General features: G+C 38.7%; 1 protein-coding gene across 2 annotated transcripts in view; it reads right to left on the reverse strand.

Annotated features, from left to right (window-relative positions):
- The window catches only part of TENM3 (teneurin transmembrane protein 3), a 489,057-nt gene extending 472,248 nt beyond the window's left edge, over positions 1-16,809 (reverse strand). For both annotated transcript variants that reach the window (XM_030924209.1, XM_030924200.1), the window contains exon 1: positions 16,498-16,809. In XM_030924209.1, coding sequence (XP_030780069.1) covers positions 16,498-16,729 — 232 coding nt within the window. In that variant the 5' untranslated portion in view covers positions 16,730-16,809. The remainder of the gene's footprint in view (positions 1-16,497) is intronic.
- Positions 16,810-17,556: the final 747 nt, after the last annotated feature.

Raw genomic sequence — 17,556 nt, forward strand, 5'->3', positions numbered from 1 at the left:
GTGCTTGTTGAATCAGCGGCACCACCATGTCATCCAGAATTCTCTCTTTTGCTGTATTTGCAAAATGGTAAGACGATTCCACAACAAAAGAAGTATATGTAATTTTATTTCCAAATGCATGTTTTATGGGACACTCCAAACTCTTTAACTTTTTATATTAAATGTGTCACCATTTGAACAAAATACCCATTCTTGAACATGCCATAGAAATTTCAGCGAGGGTACAAATCTTTATTCACAAGGCCCTACGAAAAACTGGTTTAAGAAATTAACTTAGGCCGGGCGCGGTGGCTCAAGCCTGTAATCCCAGCACTTTGGGAGGCCGAGACGGGCGGATCACGAGGTCAGGAGATCGAGACCATCCTGGCTAACACGGTGAAACCCCGTCTCTACTAAAAAATACAAAAAATGAGCCAGGCGAGGTGGCGGGCGCCTGTAGTCCCAGCTACTCGGGAGGTTGAGGCAGGAGAATGGCGTGAACCCGGGAGGCGGAGCTGCGGAGCTTGCAGTGAGCTGAGATCCGGCCACTGCACTCCAGCCTGGACGACAGAGCGAGACTCCGTCTCAAAAAAAAAAAAAAAAAAAAAGAAATTAACTTAAAGTCCCACTAAATACCTTAAGGTCCCCACCCCATTTAAACTACTTACTTGATTTATCTATTAATATGTTGCTAATACCCAAAACCACATATTGACACCCATGAATTTCCAGAGGACGCTGAAAATGCCCACTGGACACCACACTCATCATCTAACTGATTGCTCAGAACACAAGTCTAATGGAAGCTACTGCAGTATATCCCCTCAGCAATCATCACAAATGCAGCTTTCAATGGAAATTGCAGTCTGGGCACTAAGCTGAACTTGAGGAGGTGGATGAGAAAGGGAAACCCTTGGTATATTTGCAAGCTGAGAAGCCAGGACTAGAATGAATGGCCCTAGAAAAGATGCATTTTCTTCAAGATAAAATTTGTGAGGCCTCCAGGGGAGGACGAACATATGGATATTGAATGGAAGCTTTGGTGGCCCAAATAAGAAAAATGAGGTTGTGAGTTGGCCGACGTATAAAGGAAGAGCATGTCTTAGGCCTGGAAATGAAGGACTTAATGGGACCATAAACTAATTTCAGCAACCATCTGTAATTAAGAAATAACCTTAAAATAGTTCTGTTTTTTTAAATCAAAAACATTCTGAAAATAAAATTGCTTCTTATTTTTACTTAGAAATGACTTCTTTAGAACAATCCAAGGCCTGGCAATGATAATACGCCTGCAATGTATCTGCTGATATCTGATAGTCGAACTGCAGTAGGTATTGGTATAAATACGCCTATGGTTTGGCATAAAGCGGCAGGTGTTTAATAATCGCGACTGAAGCGGCACTGCGGTGAGTCACACTGTGGATCCAAAATGCGGAACGTGGCAAGGAAACAGATACAAGTTGAGCAGTAAGCTGGGGCTCCAGACATCAGACCAATGAAGGCCGAGGCAGGGAGAAAGGATTACCCCCACTGCGTCCTGAGGAGGCCTGTAAGCTACATCTATCTACTCACACCTTCTGGTAGGTAATCCACAAAGCAGGTTGGCCGCCCAGCCTAAAAGAAGCCCTTGCCTACTTAACAGCCAAAATTAGTTAACAATCAGTTAGGCAGGGGAGCTAAAAGAGGGAGCTAAGAGGAAAACCATTAACATGAAACAATGATAAACTAGAGCTATTTAACTTGTGTCTTTAAGTACAGAAATGTAAGGTTGAGTAAACATGACCATCTAAATCCTTTAATCCTGCCGCTGACATTTATAGTGACTGAGAAGGATTAATCATTTTGATCTCCAAATGAATCATTTTAAGCAGTTAATATTTAAAAGTAATAAACTTTGGAGTTGCAGTAATTAGCCCAGTGGATCTGATTAATGCTTCAGGTTTTTGTCTCTTTTCATAAAACTCGATTCTCACAAAAATAAGCTTTCTCAGCACCAGTATTTCAGAAAACATGAAAAGGGGTTTCAGATTCCTTTCGTTTTTGTCTGATGACAGAGGTGAGGGGGAACACTGGGGAAATGAAAAGTTTGGGGTCTAACTGGAAATTCATGGCAGCATTAAGTGCTGAATGGTAGGACCATATGGTCATATTTCTTTTGAAGTCTCGGATCAGTTCCCATTATTCACTATAATGGCATCCAAGACTAAACTGAATCTCAGTCTTTAAAATTAAAAGCATTTTCCTCTTGGCTCTCAAATCTTCCTCTTTCACAATTTCCAACATGTCTGAATGGTTAACAGATTTTCATAATGCAAAAAAATACAAATAAATAAAAATAAGAAGAGTAAGAAAAATAATTTATTCCATTTCACATCCAAAGCAGGATAAAATGGTGCAGAGACATTATTATTTTAATCAAAGGAGTTACTGATACTATTTTTACATCTGTCCAATGCTACCAGTGACATTCTAAAATTGTATTTACAACCTTCATGTTATATATTTAAGAAATATGATTTCAATTCTTTTGACCTAGCCGGAACATTCAATATATAGAAACATTTAAAAACTACTTATCATTTTAGTAATAATCTAATAAAACTGCCCCCCCACCAAAAGTAGTCTATATCTAAGAGCTTAAAACGGGCTCTTTTTTATTTGGAAATTGATGAAAATATTTGAAGACCTGGTCCCATCTATGACACAAACTCTTTATTCTCTCAGTACAGTCCTGGATATGTTGTATATGCTCTTAATGGCAAAATGCCTTTATCCAGCAAAACATTCTAGTACAATGACAGCAGAGGTTGTTTTTGAAAGATTGTGGTTATGGTTCAGTAGAGACAGTGCAACTCTGCTCTGTGGAAATCTCACTCCTGTGGAAGCCGGGAAAATAGAAACCCGAAACTGTCCATGTTCAACTACAGTTGTTTGAACACGCTGATTTTTGTTTTTGTTGTATTTATTACTATTCAGGTAAATTTCATAGGCAGTGAAATACACAGATCTAAAGTGGATACTTCCATGAGTTTTAACAAATGTACCCACCATGACCCCAAGCAAGACAAGGCACTTCTCCATCACTCCCACAAAGCTCTCCCACACCCAGTCCATCCCCACCAAACAGGCAACCACCGTCCTGATTTCTTCTACAGAAGACTAGTTTTGTATGTTCTTGAACTTTATGTAAACAGAGTCCTACAGGATGTACTCGGGATCCTTTTGCTCAGTGGATCTTTGAGATTCTTCCACACTGTTGCAAGTATCTGTAGATCACTCTTTTGGGCTGCCAACTCATATTCTATTGCATTAACACACAACTGTTACATCCATTCTCTTGGTGATTCCAATATGGGCCTATTATGAATAGAGCTGCTATGAACGTAAGATTTTATTTACTTTGGGTAAATACTAAGGAGATGAATTGCTGGGTCCAGGGGGAGATGTTATTTTTAACTTTAGATAAGAAATTGCCCAACAGTTTCCAAAGCAGTGTGTCATTTTACACATGAAAGTTTCAGCTGTTCCATATCCTCAATATTTGGTGCTATGGGTCTTTTTAATTTTAGCCATTCTAGAAGACGAGTGGCAGTATTTCATTGTGGTTTTAATTTTCATTTCTCTGATGGCTAATGGTGTTAAGCATTTTTTCCACAGGTTTATTCATCACTTGTGTCTCTTTTCTATGATGTTTCTATTACAAGCTTTTTGCCCATTTAAAAATTTGGTTATTTATCTTTTGTTACTGATTTGTAGAAGGTCTTTATATATTCTAGAGACAAGTCTCTGTGATAGATGATAGATAATTTTCTCCCACATTGTGGCTTTGCTTTTCATTTTCTTAAAGGTAATGTCTGATAAGCTAAACATTTTAATTTTGATGAAGCCCAATTTATCAATTTTTTTTATATTTATTCCTCTTGTGACCTTTCTAAGATATCTTTGTCTATCTCATGTTTGTGAAGACATTTAAGAACATATGTAGCTTTTTACTGTGGTTTTCTAATAGAAACTAGAAAGATAAAAGAGTAGAGTAGAAAAATGATTGAAATTAGATTCTAGTTTTCTTCTGGACCTAACTCACCAGCTGTTGTCCGAGTGAACATTTTAACAAGTTTGAGTCTCTGTATTCCTCATGTATACTAATGGACCCAGAGGCTCTCAAAGATCTCCCAACCATACCAGTTTATGCAGAGGCATAAATGGAACATGAAAAAAAAATAGCTAAGAATAATAGCATCAAGAGTCCAAGGAGAAAAATGGAAAAGAAAACGTTAAAATTTCCTTTAGCATTGGGAACTTTTGGTTTACATTTCATCCCCAAAATAAATCACAAGCACAATGCTATGTTCTGATCTGGCTCCTCCCTTAAACACCATATCTGGAGTTCATCCTGAACTGAAAACCAAGCCATCAGGGCAGCAGAGACATGAACAAGCCAGATCTGACTATCCGGAAAGGTGCTTTTCTTCTCCAACCCCCAAAGTGTAGAACCAACCTGCTGCAGTTCCGAAGCAGGAATTATTTTTGGCCTTTGACCTTTTGACTGAAAATTGGAAGGTGTTCCTTCACAGCTCTACTCTCAAATGCAACCTCTGTGAATATTTTGCGGTTTTTTTCTTTCAGATTTTATTGTTATTGTTTATTTCACATACTTTAATGAGAGCTTCTGTATAAAGTTTTGAGCACAGCTATTCATGAATTGCTGTTTTTTTGTTTTGTTTTGTTTTTTGTTTTTTTTGGCTTCTTCCTAAGCCAGAACTTCAAAAACTATATAGAAAGTCCTCACTTTAGGAATCTGTTGGGTTTAGAAGTTGATAAGGATCAGTATGTATTTTCCCATGAAAACAACATGGAGGATGCCAAGATGGAACACAACAAGTCTTCTAAGATATCTGTGTCTGAATGAAGAACTGGGTGAATTGTACTCTAGGGTATGGCTTCCATGTGTGAGACTGTTCCTTTGAACAAATTTACCCACCGGGAAGATCCCGCCTACGGCCGCTTCCATTGATTTCCTGCTTACCAAGCGGGGAGAACCTTCCTAGGCAAATCCCCTGGATATATGAATGCTCAGTGAAAGATGCCAGGATAGCAGCTGTATAGTAGGGATGCAGAATTTGGAATTAGCTACCGCCTTTCCCACACTAATAGGAAAATCAATTCTCCTTTTCACGTTTATTGACCATGTGAATTTCTCTTTTGTGAATTGTCTATGCAAGACTTTTCCCCTTGGGCTGTTTATCTTTCTGTTTTCAAACTGTAATAGTCATTCAGTATATACTAGATACAGACATTATATATGTCACCAGAACTATAAATATATTTCCCAATGTAGTGATTTTGTTTCTGGGTATTTTAATTTACATGTAAAAGGTTTTAAATGTTAAAACTAATCATTTAAGTCTATCTTTTCTTCTGGGTTTTCTGTTAGAAACATTCTGATTTTGTATTAGAAAATTTCTCCCCTACTCTTGAAGTGTACATAGAGTCCCTGGGATAGGCTGTGTGGATTCAAACCACTTTCTTCTTGCCACCTTTATTATAAAGACTGGAAAGCAAAAATAGAAAATGCTTCGTCTTCTTATGCAGCTAAGTATGGTCATGTATAACAGTTCTGAAAAGAGAGAGGCAGCGAGAAGTCTCAGGGGAGTAAAATGAATAGTCCAATGTAGAGTAGGCCTTCCTACCTGTGTGTTCATTCTTATTCTAACAGGAATATGAAAGCACAGCTGCCACCTGAGCACCAAGGGGACAAAAGCTACCTGCTAAGAATGACAAAGATGAAAAAGACAGAGAGATGCCTTAATGATATCTTTAAGCCCGGCTACACAGTCTACCTCTGGACTTCTTCTTTAATAAGAAAATGATTCTCTTCAGTTTCGAAGCTGAAGTTTTCTGCTACTCACGGCTCAAGTCATTCCTATCTTACTCAGTCTCCCAAATTAACTTCTAGAATCCTTGCTTTATTTTTCACATTTGTCTTTAATCCATCTTAATTTATTTTTGAATATGCTGAGAGATACGGGTCCAATTTTACATTCTTCCAGATGGATAACCAGTTGTGCCAGCACCATTTATCAAATCCCACTGAATAGAAAAACCTTCTTTTTTGTTTTATGTGAAGTTTCCCTATACACTAGAATCTATTTCTGAAATTTTTGTCTCTTCCATGAACCTACTTGTCTTTACTTATACCAATATCATATAGACATGATTACAGTAGCTTCACAATACTTTTGAAAATACATATTAAGTCCATTTTGTCCTCACTATTTGACTTTTAAATGTGGTTTTGACTATTTCCAGACATTGAAAATATCAATTTATGATCCCTTGAATTTTAAGATAAATTTGAAGATCACTCACTCCAATTAAAATTAACCCTAACCCACTGGAATTCTATGTGATATCCTTAACTTCTATGCATTTATTTGGGGAGAATTCATACTCTTATGGTACCATCTTCCCATCCTAAAGCATTGGTTATTTATTTAGATCCTGTTTGATGTCTTTTTAATAATATTTTATAGGTACCTTCATATTAGGTCACATAGCACGCTTGCAAAATTTATTCCAAAGAATTTTATAAAGTCTGTTGCCTTTGTGATAGGAATTTTTTTTCTGACTTCCAAGCAGTAGATATTAATAACAGGTATCAGGCATTATTCTAAGCAGTTTACATATATTAACTCATTTTATCCTCAACAAACTACAGCACAATCTATGAATAATGAGCATGGAGGCAGAGAGAAATTACGTAACTTGTACAAAAAAGTTCCATGGCCAAGATTAGGTAACCTGCCAGTCAGTTGAGGCAAGGCGGACCTGGGATTCACACACAGGTCATGTGGCTTCAGAACCTACACTCTCCGCCATTAGACTATATGATCTACACTGTCTATATATTTATTTTGTATTCATCCAAATACCAAATTCACTTCAAATTCTTTTTTTTAAATTTCTAGAGACACATGGTTTTTGTATGCATACAACCATATCTTTAACAAAAGTACTGACTTTAACTTTTTCCAAAATATATATCAAATGTTATATATCAATTTTCTTATTACAATTGCTAAAATATCTAAAACAATTTTGAATAATAATTGTGAGCACAGGTAAACCTTTCTTATGTTCCTATTTCTATTGAAATGTCCTAGAATCTCACTTTTTAGAATGCTGTTTAATGTCTTGAATGATCATGTCAAATATTACTACCACATTGAAGTGTTTTTTCTTCTTGTGAGTTTATTTGAATAAAGAATGGTTTCTAAATTTTTTCCAAAACTTGTAAATCACCTATTGATAAGATCATGTTTTTCTACTTTGGTTTATTAATCTAATTATGGTAGATTTCTGAACACCAAAAAATCATTGTATATTCAGCAAGGATTAGTAACCACTTGGTTTTTAATTTGGTCTAGCATATTATTCTTTTTATATATTGCTGGATTCTTAAATGCAAATATTTGTTTTGAATTCTTACACACCTACTGAAAAGCAATTTCGGTAGGTAAAGCAATTTATGTATGATTTCTTTTTTTTGTACTATTCTAATCAAGTTTAGTTATTAAGGTTATGGCAACTTCATAACATGAACTTTGATGCCTTCCATCTGTTGTGAAGGGTGGTGTTGAACAGATTTTTAAACATTAAACTTAGTTGTACTTTGAAGGTTATGTAAAATGTACCTAGGAACATATCGGGCCCTTTGAAACGGTCTCTCTTTTAATCACCTTTCTCATCTTGTCTGAAATAATTGGTGTTGACAAGTTTGCTCCATGCTCTGAAATCTTTTGGGGTTAATCATATTCTCTGAGAAAAAATAAATTCCTCTAGATTTTTCAAATTTATTGCTTGGAATAATAGCACCTCTTTAGTTGTTACAGTCTTTTTAGGATCTCTTCTTATTTTTGTTCTCATTATTTCTTAATCAGGATCATAGGTGCTTTCTATTTTATTAGCCTTTTTAAAGACTTAGCTGTTTTGTTTGCTTTAAATGTCAGCTATATCTTATGTACCTCTTTCTACTTCCTCTGATTTCTTTACCAGACATTGTACTCTACTCATTTCTTTCTTTTGTTTTTTTTTCTTTTTTTGAGACGGAGTCTTGCTCTGTCGCCCAGGCTGGAGTGCAGTGGCGCGATCTTGGCTCACTGCAAGCTCCGCCTCCCAGGTTCAAGCAATTCTCCTGCCTCAGCCTCCCGAATAGCTGGGATTACAGGCACACACCACCACGCACAGCTAGTTTTTGTATTTTTAGTAGAGACAGGGTTTCTCCATGTTGGCCAGGCTGGTCTCCAACTCCTGACCTCAGCTGATCCGCCCACCTCAGCCTCCCAAAGTGCTGGGATTACAGGTGTGAGTCACTGTGCCCAGCCTGAACTCATTTCTTAAATGTATAGTACATTCCTATTTTGTTGGTCTTTGTTCTTGATTTCTTCACAATGTTTTTCCTATGATAATGACTTTCACTGTCTCCCACACATTTTGGAAGTAGACTTTTCACTGCTCTTGATTGCTTTTTATCGTAGTCAAGGGACATCATAATCCAAGGGGCAAAAGTGTTTTTCTTCATTTATCTTTTTGCTATTTATTTCTAATTTTACTACATTTTATGATAAAATGTTTTGGCTTATAAAAGCTATTTTCTGAATTTTTTATGTTTTTTTTTTTTGTGGCCAAATACATAATCAGTTTCTGCTACTATGCCATAGAAATATAAAAAATTGTATTATTTCTATCTGACAGTTGTAAATTTCTGTATATATATCTTAGTTAAAATTTTTGATTAATATATGATTGCAGTCTTATTTTTGTCTTTCAGATCTGCCTGATTCTGAAGGAAGTTAATCAAAATATCTCACCATTAATGTGTTTTAACAATCTTTCTTTTTAAATAGTTTTTCCTTATAAATTTAGCTACTATATTATTGTTCAACATATGCATTTTAAGAATGTTCTTCTTCTGCACAGTATGCCTTTTATCACTTACCCAATGGTCCTTTTTATCCTGTTGAGAGTTTTTAGTCATAAATTCCATCTTTCCTGATATTAATACTGTCATTCCTCCTTTCTTTTTGTTTGTATTCACTTAATGTATCTTTAGTCTCAACAATTTTCTTTACCATTTTAAGTGTATGTCTTATAAACACCAATAACTTTTATAAACCAAATGAGTAGTTCATGTCAAAATGCAGTACATTTATTTATTTTATTTTTTGGAGACAGAGTCTTGCTCTGTCACCCAGGCTGGAGTGCAGTGGCGTTGACCTTGGCTCACCACAACCTCCATCTCATGGGTGCAAGCGAGTCTTGTGCCTTAGCCTCCTGAGTAGCTGGGACCACACGCCCCTGCCACCACACCTGGCTAATATTTGTATTTTTTAGTAGAGACCGGGTTTCTGTATGTTGGCCAGGCTGGTCTTGTACTCCCAGCTTCAAGTGATCCATCCACCTCGGCCTCCCAAAGTGCTGGGATTACAGGTGTGAGCCACCACACCCGGCCAAAATGCAGTATATTTAAATTTTAGGTAATAGGTAATGCAGTAGATTTGACTCCTTTCATCTCATTTTTTGATTATTCATGATTTTTCCTGTTTCCTTTTTTTCCTTGGAGCTGCTTTTGCTAAACTGGTCAGATTGCTACTCAATCCCTTTCCTCACTGCTAATTAGGCGGGTCTATTGCCCTCTTTTCATTGTATTAATGATTACCTTCCCACTCCTGACATTCATATTCAAATATATGTTTCTCATTGTCATATGAATGCAAGATAGCAATTATTTCCCTCCACTAAAGCTCTGTTTCGTAACTGTTTCCCCACTCTCCCTCTTCAGATGAGATGAGAATTTGGAACACTTTTATTTTTCTACTTTCCTCCAACTACTGGATTTTGCTGAGATAGGTAAATGCTTTTAGTTCCAGCCTTCTGTTAAGGTTTCTCTTGTAGTGCTTCTGACACATTTCCGGTTGCTCTGTCATCATCTTTTGAGATTTAACTATATACACCATAGAGCTGTTTTCTCATCATTGTCTCCTGTTTGGAGGTCATGGTGCTGATTCAGTTGCTATTTCTTCTTGAGTACTTCCTTAGATGGTGTATGTACGTTGTTGACTTGGTCTCCGAATCCCAGCATTACCTCAGTATCTTTCATTTACTCTGAGAAATAAATGCTATTGACGGGGTTCAGGACATGCTACCCAAAACATGGCATCTTGGCATTTGAGAAAACAGCAGAAGCAGGAAGGTCACTCTCACTTCCCCTTGCCCTTCTCCCCTGAAGGAAGACATAAGATCCTCATCCAAGAGGTGCCCTCCCTATATGAGGAGGAAGGAACATCCATATCTCTGAAGACACAAGGACACAGAGAAGAATCTGAACAAAGAGGCCTTGCCCAGTTCCTCCCAGTTTTTCATCATTCAACCCCTGTATCCAGTCATATTTCTCTGTGACTGTCCACTCTTCATCCAACCTTGCAGAAAAATACACAAATTTACCCATTTCTTTCGGCATTCATTTCCTTATGAAGGGTCTTGTGTCACCAAAAACTTACGTTAAATGAATTTGTGTGCATTTCTCTTGTTAAGCTGTCTTTTGTTATAGGGGCCTTAGTCATGAACCTAGTGACGCATGGGAAAAGAAATCTTTCCTCCCCTAGAGTATCTTCTCTGCAGATAAGATCCCTCCCTGGGTTGCTTTTTTTTTTTTTTCCTCTCAGTAGGTGTTATTCCACTGTTTTCAAGCTTTTGTTGTTGCAGATGAGAAATTCATTATTGGTGTCATTTATTTTTAGTAAGTAAAAACAAGTAACCTGCCTTTTCTCTGTGGAACCTTGTAAACTCTCTTTATCCTTGAAGTTAAAGAATTTTTCTAGAATGTGCTTCAGTTTGTGTGTGTGCATGTGCGTTGTCTTCTTAATTTTATCTGAAATTCTCTTTTCTGTTTTGAGTTGTTTCTTCTACCTGGTCTTCAAAACCACTAACCTCTCTTCTTCAACTAATCTGTTGCCATTTTTAGTTTGTAAATTATGATGGTAATTTTTTCTCCAGCATTTGGTGGCCATTGTTGTTTTGTTGTTGTTGCTTTTTTGTTGTTATTGTTCTGGGATTTCTGCACATGCTTTAGTTACGATGTTTTATTTTGGTTATTTTGGTTCAGGTTGTCTTCTCTTATCTCCATTGTTCATTTTCATTATAAGCTTCTTAATCTATTTCTTTTGCATCTCATCCCACTTCCTGCATGCTGGGTGCCATTAAATTTGTTGTTTTCCTGAGGTGCTTTAAGAAAGAGTGGGAAATCGTGTTAAATTCCTGGAACGAACATCTCTGCTGTTTGGTTTTCTCAGATGGCATTCTCACCATATCAGAGGGAGAAATGCATCTGTTTAGGCTTCCCCAGCTCCTGAGGGCCCAAGGAAACCAGCTGCTCCCACAAGGCAACATTTGCCCAAGCGGAGGCCATGGGAGGGGCAGGCCAGCCTCTTTCTGGAACCACCAGGCCACAGCATTCTTCTTGACCTTCACATTAGGGCTTCACCCCATTCCACGCTCTCGTCTGGCACAAAGCAGAAAACACCTGCACCAGCTTGGTTCTTCAGGATCCTAACAGAGTTGCAGATCTCATGTGTACCCTCCATCACTGCTCAGCTCACAGGAGGCAGGGAGTCTGCTGGGAGATGAGTGGATAAGCCCATTGAAGCCACCATCATGCCAGAATCCAAGACACATATTTACAGGAACATTCAGACTGCTCCTCTAATGTCCTTTTGTTTCCTCACAAGGGTTATCCTTGGTAAGGGGCAGGTCTAGCATCTGGAATGTTTGCATACAAGATGGGCTAGCACTCAGGATGCAGCCCATAAGGGAGGTCCGGCAGTGGGGAATCAGAGCTTATGGGATCAATTTCCCTCTTCTCTTTCTTTCCTCTTCCCAGTGTAATCCCCCAAACTACACTTGAACTGGCCTTGAACTAGAAAGGGCAGGAGGTGAGCAGAAGCCATGCTTCTGGGGGCTGGGGGTGCTCAGCATTACTGATGAAGGTAAGAATGAAGAGATGGCATGGCCCAAAGAGGGGAGTTTCTGCGAGTGGGGCCATGGTGTCAGCAAAGGCCAAAGATGAGGCACACTTAGAAATCAATCAGTGCCTGTCGTTGTCAATCTGCCTTCCTCCTTCCCTTCCCTTCTTTGCAAATTTATTTTGTTTTAATTTCAGTAATGTATAAATATAGATATCATGGTGTTTTTCAAATTTAAAAACAGAGTTCTGGCTGGGTGCAGTGGCTCACGCTCATAATCCTGCACTTTGGGAGGTCAAGGTGGGCGAATCACCTGAGGAGAGGAGTTCGAGACCAGCCTGGCCAACATGGCGAAGCCTCATCTCTACTAAAAATACAAAAATTAGCTGGGCATAGTGGCAGGCGCCTGTAATCCCAGCTACTTGGGAAGTTGAGGCAGGAGAATTGCTTGAACCCGGGAGGCAGAGGTTGCAGTGGGCTGAGATCATGCCATTTCACTCCAGCCTGGGAGACGGAGTGAGATTCCGTCTCAAAACAAAAACAAAAACAAAAACAAAAACAAAAACAAAAAACAGAATCCTTCCTCTCCATTGTCATCCTACAAATAAAGAATAAATGGTGTTCTTCACAAGTTAAAATTCTTAAATTCACAACCCCAACACTGATTATTGACTAACTCTTATACAGTTTGGGTTAGGGTCCCAAAGTGGTTCTTTTCAGGCTTATGACTCAGTGGAACAAATGTATTCTTCCTTCCAGACATCATCTCTTTTCAAGGTTCACCCTCACGGGCCGCGTTCCTTGTTGGAATTGAAAAGTGTTTGGTCAAGAATACTGCAGGCAGTGTGCATAGCCCAGAGAGCTGCAGCAGAGAAACAATGTTCTTTTATTTGACCACTTCTCCAAAAGCTGTGGGATGATCCTATGCAGCTGTTTCATAAGAAATTTGTCTGAGACCTGATGGGATAACTTTTCTTCAAAGATTAATAAAAGAAAATAGCATCCAAGAATGCAAAACAAGCCATTGTTACCCTAACCTCATCCTCACCTACAGCAAGCTCCACAGCTGTTCAAAGAGCAACTATTTCCATCACCAACAAACGACATGAAGAGATTTAAAAAGAGAAAGAGATCTATGTGAGATCCCGTCAAATTACACAATGACTGTGAAGATGAAATGATCTCCAGCATTATACTACCTAAATATAACATGTAATTAACAGTAGTCACCTGCCAGTCAGTAACGCCATACAAAACCATTAAAATCAAGTTTGATAATTAGACATAAAATTGGTCAATTAAAAATGTAAAAACATCATATTTCTCGATTTGAATTCTCCATATAATTGCACCAACAGAATCCCTGTTTGTCCCTTTCTCCAGCTGAAGCCGCATTTCCCTGTGTCATTCAAGGAGTAAATGGATATAGGACTGATCGGCTGTTTTAAAACTCCATGGACAAAAAAAAGCGAAATTAGCATGACTCTTTGGAATTGTTTCAAAGATATTTGGCTACTATGAATATTTTTAATCTTTCATTTTTATTACCTATATGATGTCAGTAGCTGTGGCAGGAAGCACATTTTGTCAATTAAATAATTAATCCCATAGCATAATAGTCCATGAGGAAAAATTGACATTTGTCAGGTTCAAAGACAATGAAAGCCTGGAAAGATTTTACATTATGCTTACTCAAGAAAAACATGATCTGATAGCAGACTTTCCTTACTCATTTCTCTCCTACACCTGCCACTCCCACTACAAATACTCCCCACATCAAACCACAGGAAGGAGAAAGTATCTGCAATGCCGCCCTCACACTCATCCTCATTCACTCAATTACAAAATCATATCAATTTTATTTCCTAAATATGCCTACAGTTTCCACACACCTCACTATCTACACCATGAACATTTTAATGCAAAATTGACTAAAACAGGCTGGGCGTGGTGGCTCACACCTGTTATTTCAGCACTCCCAGGGAGGCCCAAGTAAGAGGGCTGCTTGAGGCCAGTAGTTTTGAGACCAGTCTGAGAAACAAGTGAGACCCTGTCTCTATTAAAACAAAATGTCTTTAAAATTAGCCAGGCATGGTGTGGTGTGCATTTATGATTCCAGCTACTCAGGGGGCTGAGGCAGGAGGATTTTTTGAGCCCAGGAGCTGTAGGCTGCAGTGAGCTATGACTGCCCCACTGCAGTTCGGTTTGGGCAACAGACTGAGACCTTGTCACTAAATAAATAAATAATAATAATAATAGACTTAAAAAATTGATTCCAATAAACCAAAGGGTGATATTTTACTGAGTTGCCTGTTTTTCACTGTGGCAACTGCACAGAGATTAGAAGCCAGGCCAGAGTCGGGCAAGCTTGGGCTCAAGTTCCAGCTGAATTTCAGGAGCCATGTGATCTCCAGCCTCTCCAAACCTCGTACGTCTCAACCTGTGAAAAGACTATGCTACCAGTACCCACCCTACCAGGCGGCTGCACACACCTGCCTAGGGCGCTGACCAGCACGTAGGCAGCATTAGCTGTAACTAGCAGTCCATCCCATCTATGTTTCTACAAAGTTCGGATTCACACACGTCAAGTGACGTGCGGCGCCGTCACACACCGTGTGTGCGCTTCTCCATTCACTTCTGCTCTCCAGCAAGGCCTCCCTGGCTGCCTGGCACACTTTCTCTTTCCTCTGCCCCTTCGTATTCTGCAGTCCTTGGCTTGGAAGGAGTGAGGAATAACACTATTTGGCCCCCTAAGAACTTCCGTTTCAGGGCTTCTACAAATGCTACAGCCAGGTTGTCAACAACAGTCTGCGCTGGATTAAGGCTGTCTAGGAGGAGAACGGTTCCGTGTGCTATTTTTAACCTGTGTAGGCATCATCTGTGCTGCCAAAAAGAAATGCTTGCCTGGGGCGGAGATGACCCCCAAACGCAGCCTCATGTGCTGCTGTTTCCTTTGAATAATATTCCACAATGTGGAGTTTGGGTTTTTTTCTTTTCTTTTATTATTATTATTATTTTTATTTTTGTTTTCCAACAGGGCACTAAAGAGTTATTTTTGTTACAAAAAGCAAGACTTTACATTCGGTCCAGATCGCACGCATTTCTACACTACTTACTATTTTTTAAATTGTTGAAAAAATGTACACTGATAATCTATGTCAGCTGGGCAGATAACATGAAAAAATGGGTTTCAAATGACAATACAGTGTACAAGCAACTAACAGTACATACCCCAAATACGTGTTGTATCTCTCCTGAAAAACTGATGAAAAATTTTAAGCTATTTTGTCCCTTTTCATAAAATTCGATACCAGTAATTAGTAAGGCATGCTTTAGGGTATAAAAATCTCCCCTTAGCAAATCAAATGAGTTTTCTTTGATGTAAACCAGCTTGGGTGAGTGAACACTGTTTCAATCTAGTTAGAATGGCTCTTTGCACAATGCAGGGAAGAAAAGAACCATGGAAAATTTTCAAACTTTTGAACGATTTATTGCATTATTACTTTTTCTTCAATGTATTCCTGCCCAATATCAAACTGTTAGTCACACTGTCTGTATGGTGATTGGAAAAGAAGGAATATATTCTTTATTATTAAAGTTTAATTTATTTTTCCTCATTTCCAGATTAAATTAGCCAAGGGATGCTAAGTTATACGTAAATTATACTGCACATTAGAAATGTAAGAGGATTTTATTTTTGTTAATCTTGCCCACATCTCAAGACTGTATTAGAAGAAACAAAATATAACTACGTATGTCTAATAAAAATAACCTACTGTCTTAAGCATGGAAATGGGTAGGTTTAGGATAGTGAAGTAAAGTTACAGGAGTCATGATTCCACTGGGAGCATCCTCAGGCCAAAAACAGTGTAAAAATGTTCCACAGATACACGCGCATGAGCAAACCATAGTGAATTATATTGTGGGAAACTAGGAAGTGCTAAGGTGTACACTTAATTTACGAGGTTGCCTGGGAGAAAGACAACGGGAGCTTTCCGTGGCAGGCTCTTGTGTGAGTCAGACAGAGGCAAACAGCAGGGCTGCTTGGGTGCTGAGATGATCTGGGATAACAAGCCACACTTTCTTGTGAGGGAAAGGTGGGTTGCTTCACCAACAGCTTCCTGTTCTCCTTGTACCGGTTCTAACCACAGACACAATGGCTGTGAGCACCTTCATTCAACTAAAAGGGAGCCCCAGAGACTGGAGTTTCAAGTTTCCACAAGTTTGCACAAACGCTTGGACCATACGCAGAATCATAAACCTCACGTATAGCAGATGTGGCTTCGGAATTCTCCACGTGTCAGTGCCTGTGCCTGGGGGGCCAATGTGCCCATTGGCGGCTTTCTACCTCTCCTCTGGAATACTGTGTGATCCTCTAACATCTCAAAATCACAACCAGCAGATGGAACACCAAAGTCAGAAAACAGACAGGTCACCTTGACACCTATGAGTTAGCAACATGTGAGCATTGCCTTATTTTACTAGGACAGTTACCCACCTTGTCTAGTGAACTCGTCTGCTTCTCTGTGAACCAAATCCTTCACTCTGTTGCCATAAAGCAGCCGCGAGGAGTCATGATCAAAAGCTTTCAGTGTCTCACTGGAGCTGTAGGACTTCTGTGTGGGTACCCGACACTCCTCATTGTCTGCGGAGGAATTGGTGTAGCGCCGTTCTTTCTCTCGTCTGCTCTTGGTCAGGGAGCAATAAGGCCTGCGTTCTTTCACATCCATACTTCATTCCTTCTGTGTGCACATCAGTCCTGCTGGTGACAACTTAGGCTCAGGGTTCAAGTCTCATTGGCCTCTCTGTAAAGATACAAGGTTTGCATGATGTCAGCATGACGTTCACCTAAAAACTGGCTACTCTCTACCCTTCTCAATCTGGGATGGTAGGAAACAATAGTATTGCTTACCTAGGAAACTTGCTTTCAACAAGAAATTAGTATTTCTGAAATTAGTGTAAAATATTTTGTATCACCAAGAGGGGAAGCACGCTTTCTGCTGGTGAGGGCTATGAGTGCTTATTGAAGCTACTGTATCTGATTTACTAATACACTAATACAAAAAATAATTGTAAGCTCACCCTGAAATTTCACTACAGAAGCCAGCTAAAAATTGGCTTCAATAGTTTGTGAAATTTTCCACAATGGAAAAGTTAGAATGGCTTTTTCTCTTTATAGCATTTCTCCATTCAAAATAAATTCCCTTTCTTTTTCTTATAAACGTACACTATTTTTTTCTTTTTCAATGTATTTTAAAGAGCAGGAGCAAATTGGGAAATTCTTGCTACTGAACCTTTTTTTTTTTTTTTTTTAATATATCTTACAAACACTCTTTCTTCAGAGGGCACAATTTTCATGTTTTAAGAACTCAAATGTCTTGAACTGTGGAAAAAGCTGGTCCTTCTCCCACACCAGTCTGCTTAAAATGCATTTTCCTCTCTAGCAAAAGAATTTAATCAGCACTATCCTGATATTTAAGGTAATTCAAGTGGCTAATTTGATGGGGGGAGTTTCCTGCAACTTCACGAATAAGGAAGTCAAATGGTGTTTCTCTGC

Source organism: Rhinopithecus roxellana, chromosome 2 (assembly GCF_007565055.1).
Source record: "Rhinopithecus roxellana isolate Shanxi Qingling chromosome 2, ASM756505v1, whole genome shotgun sequence".
NCBI lineage: Eukaryota > Metazoa > Chordata > Mammalia > Primates > Cercopithecidae > Rhinopithecus > Rhinopithecus roxellana.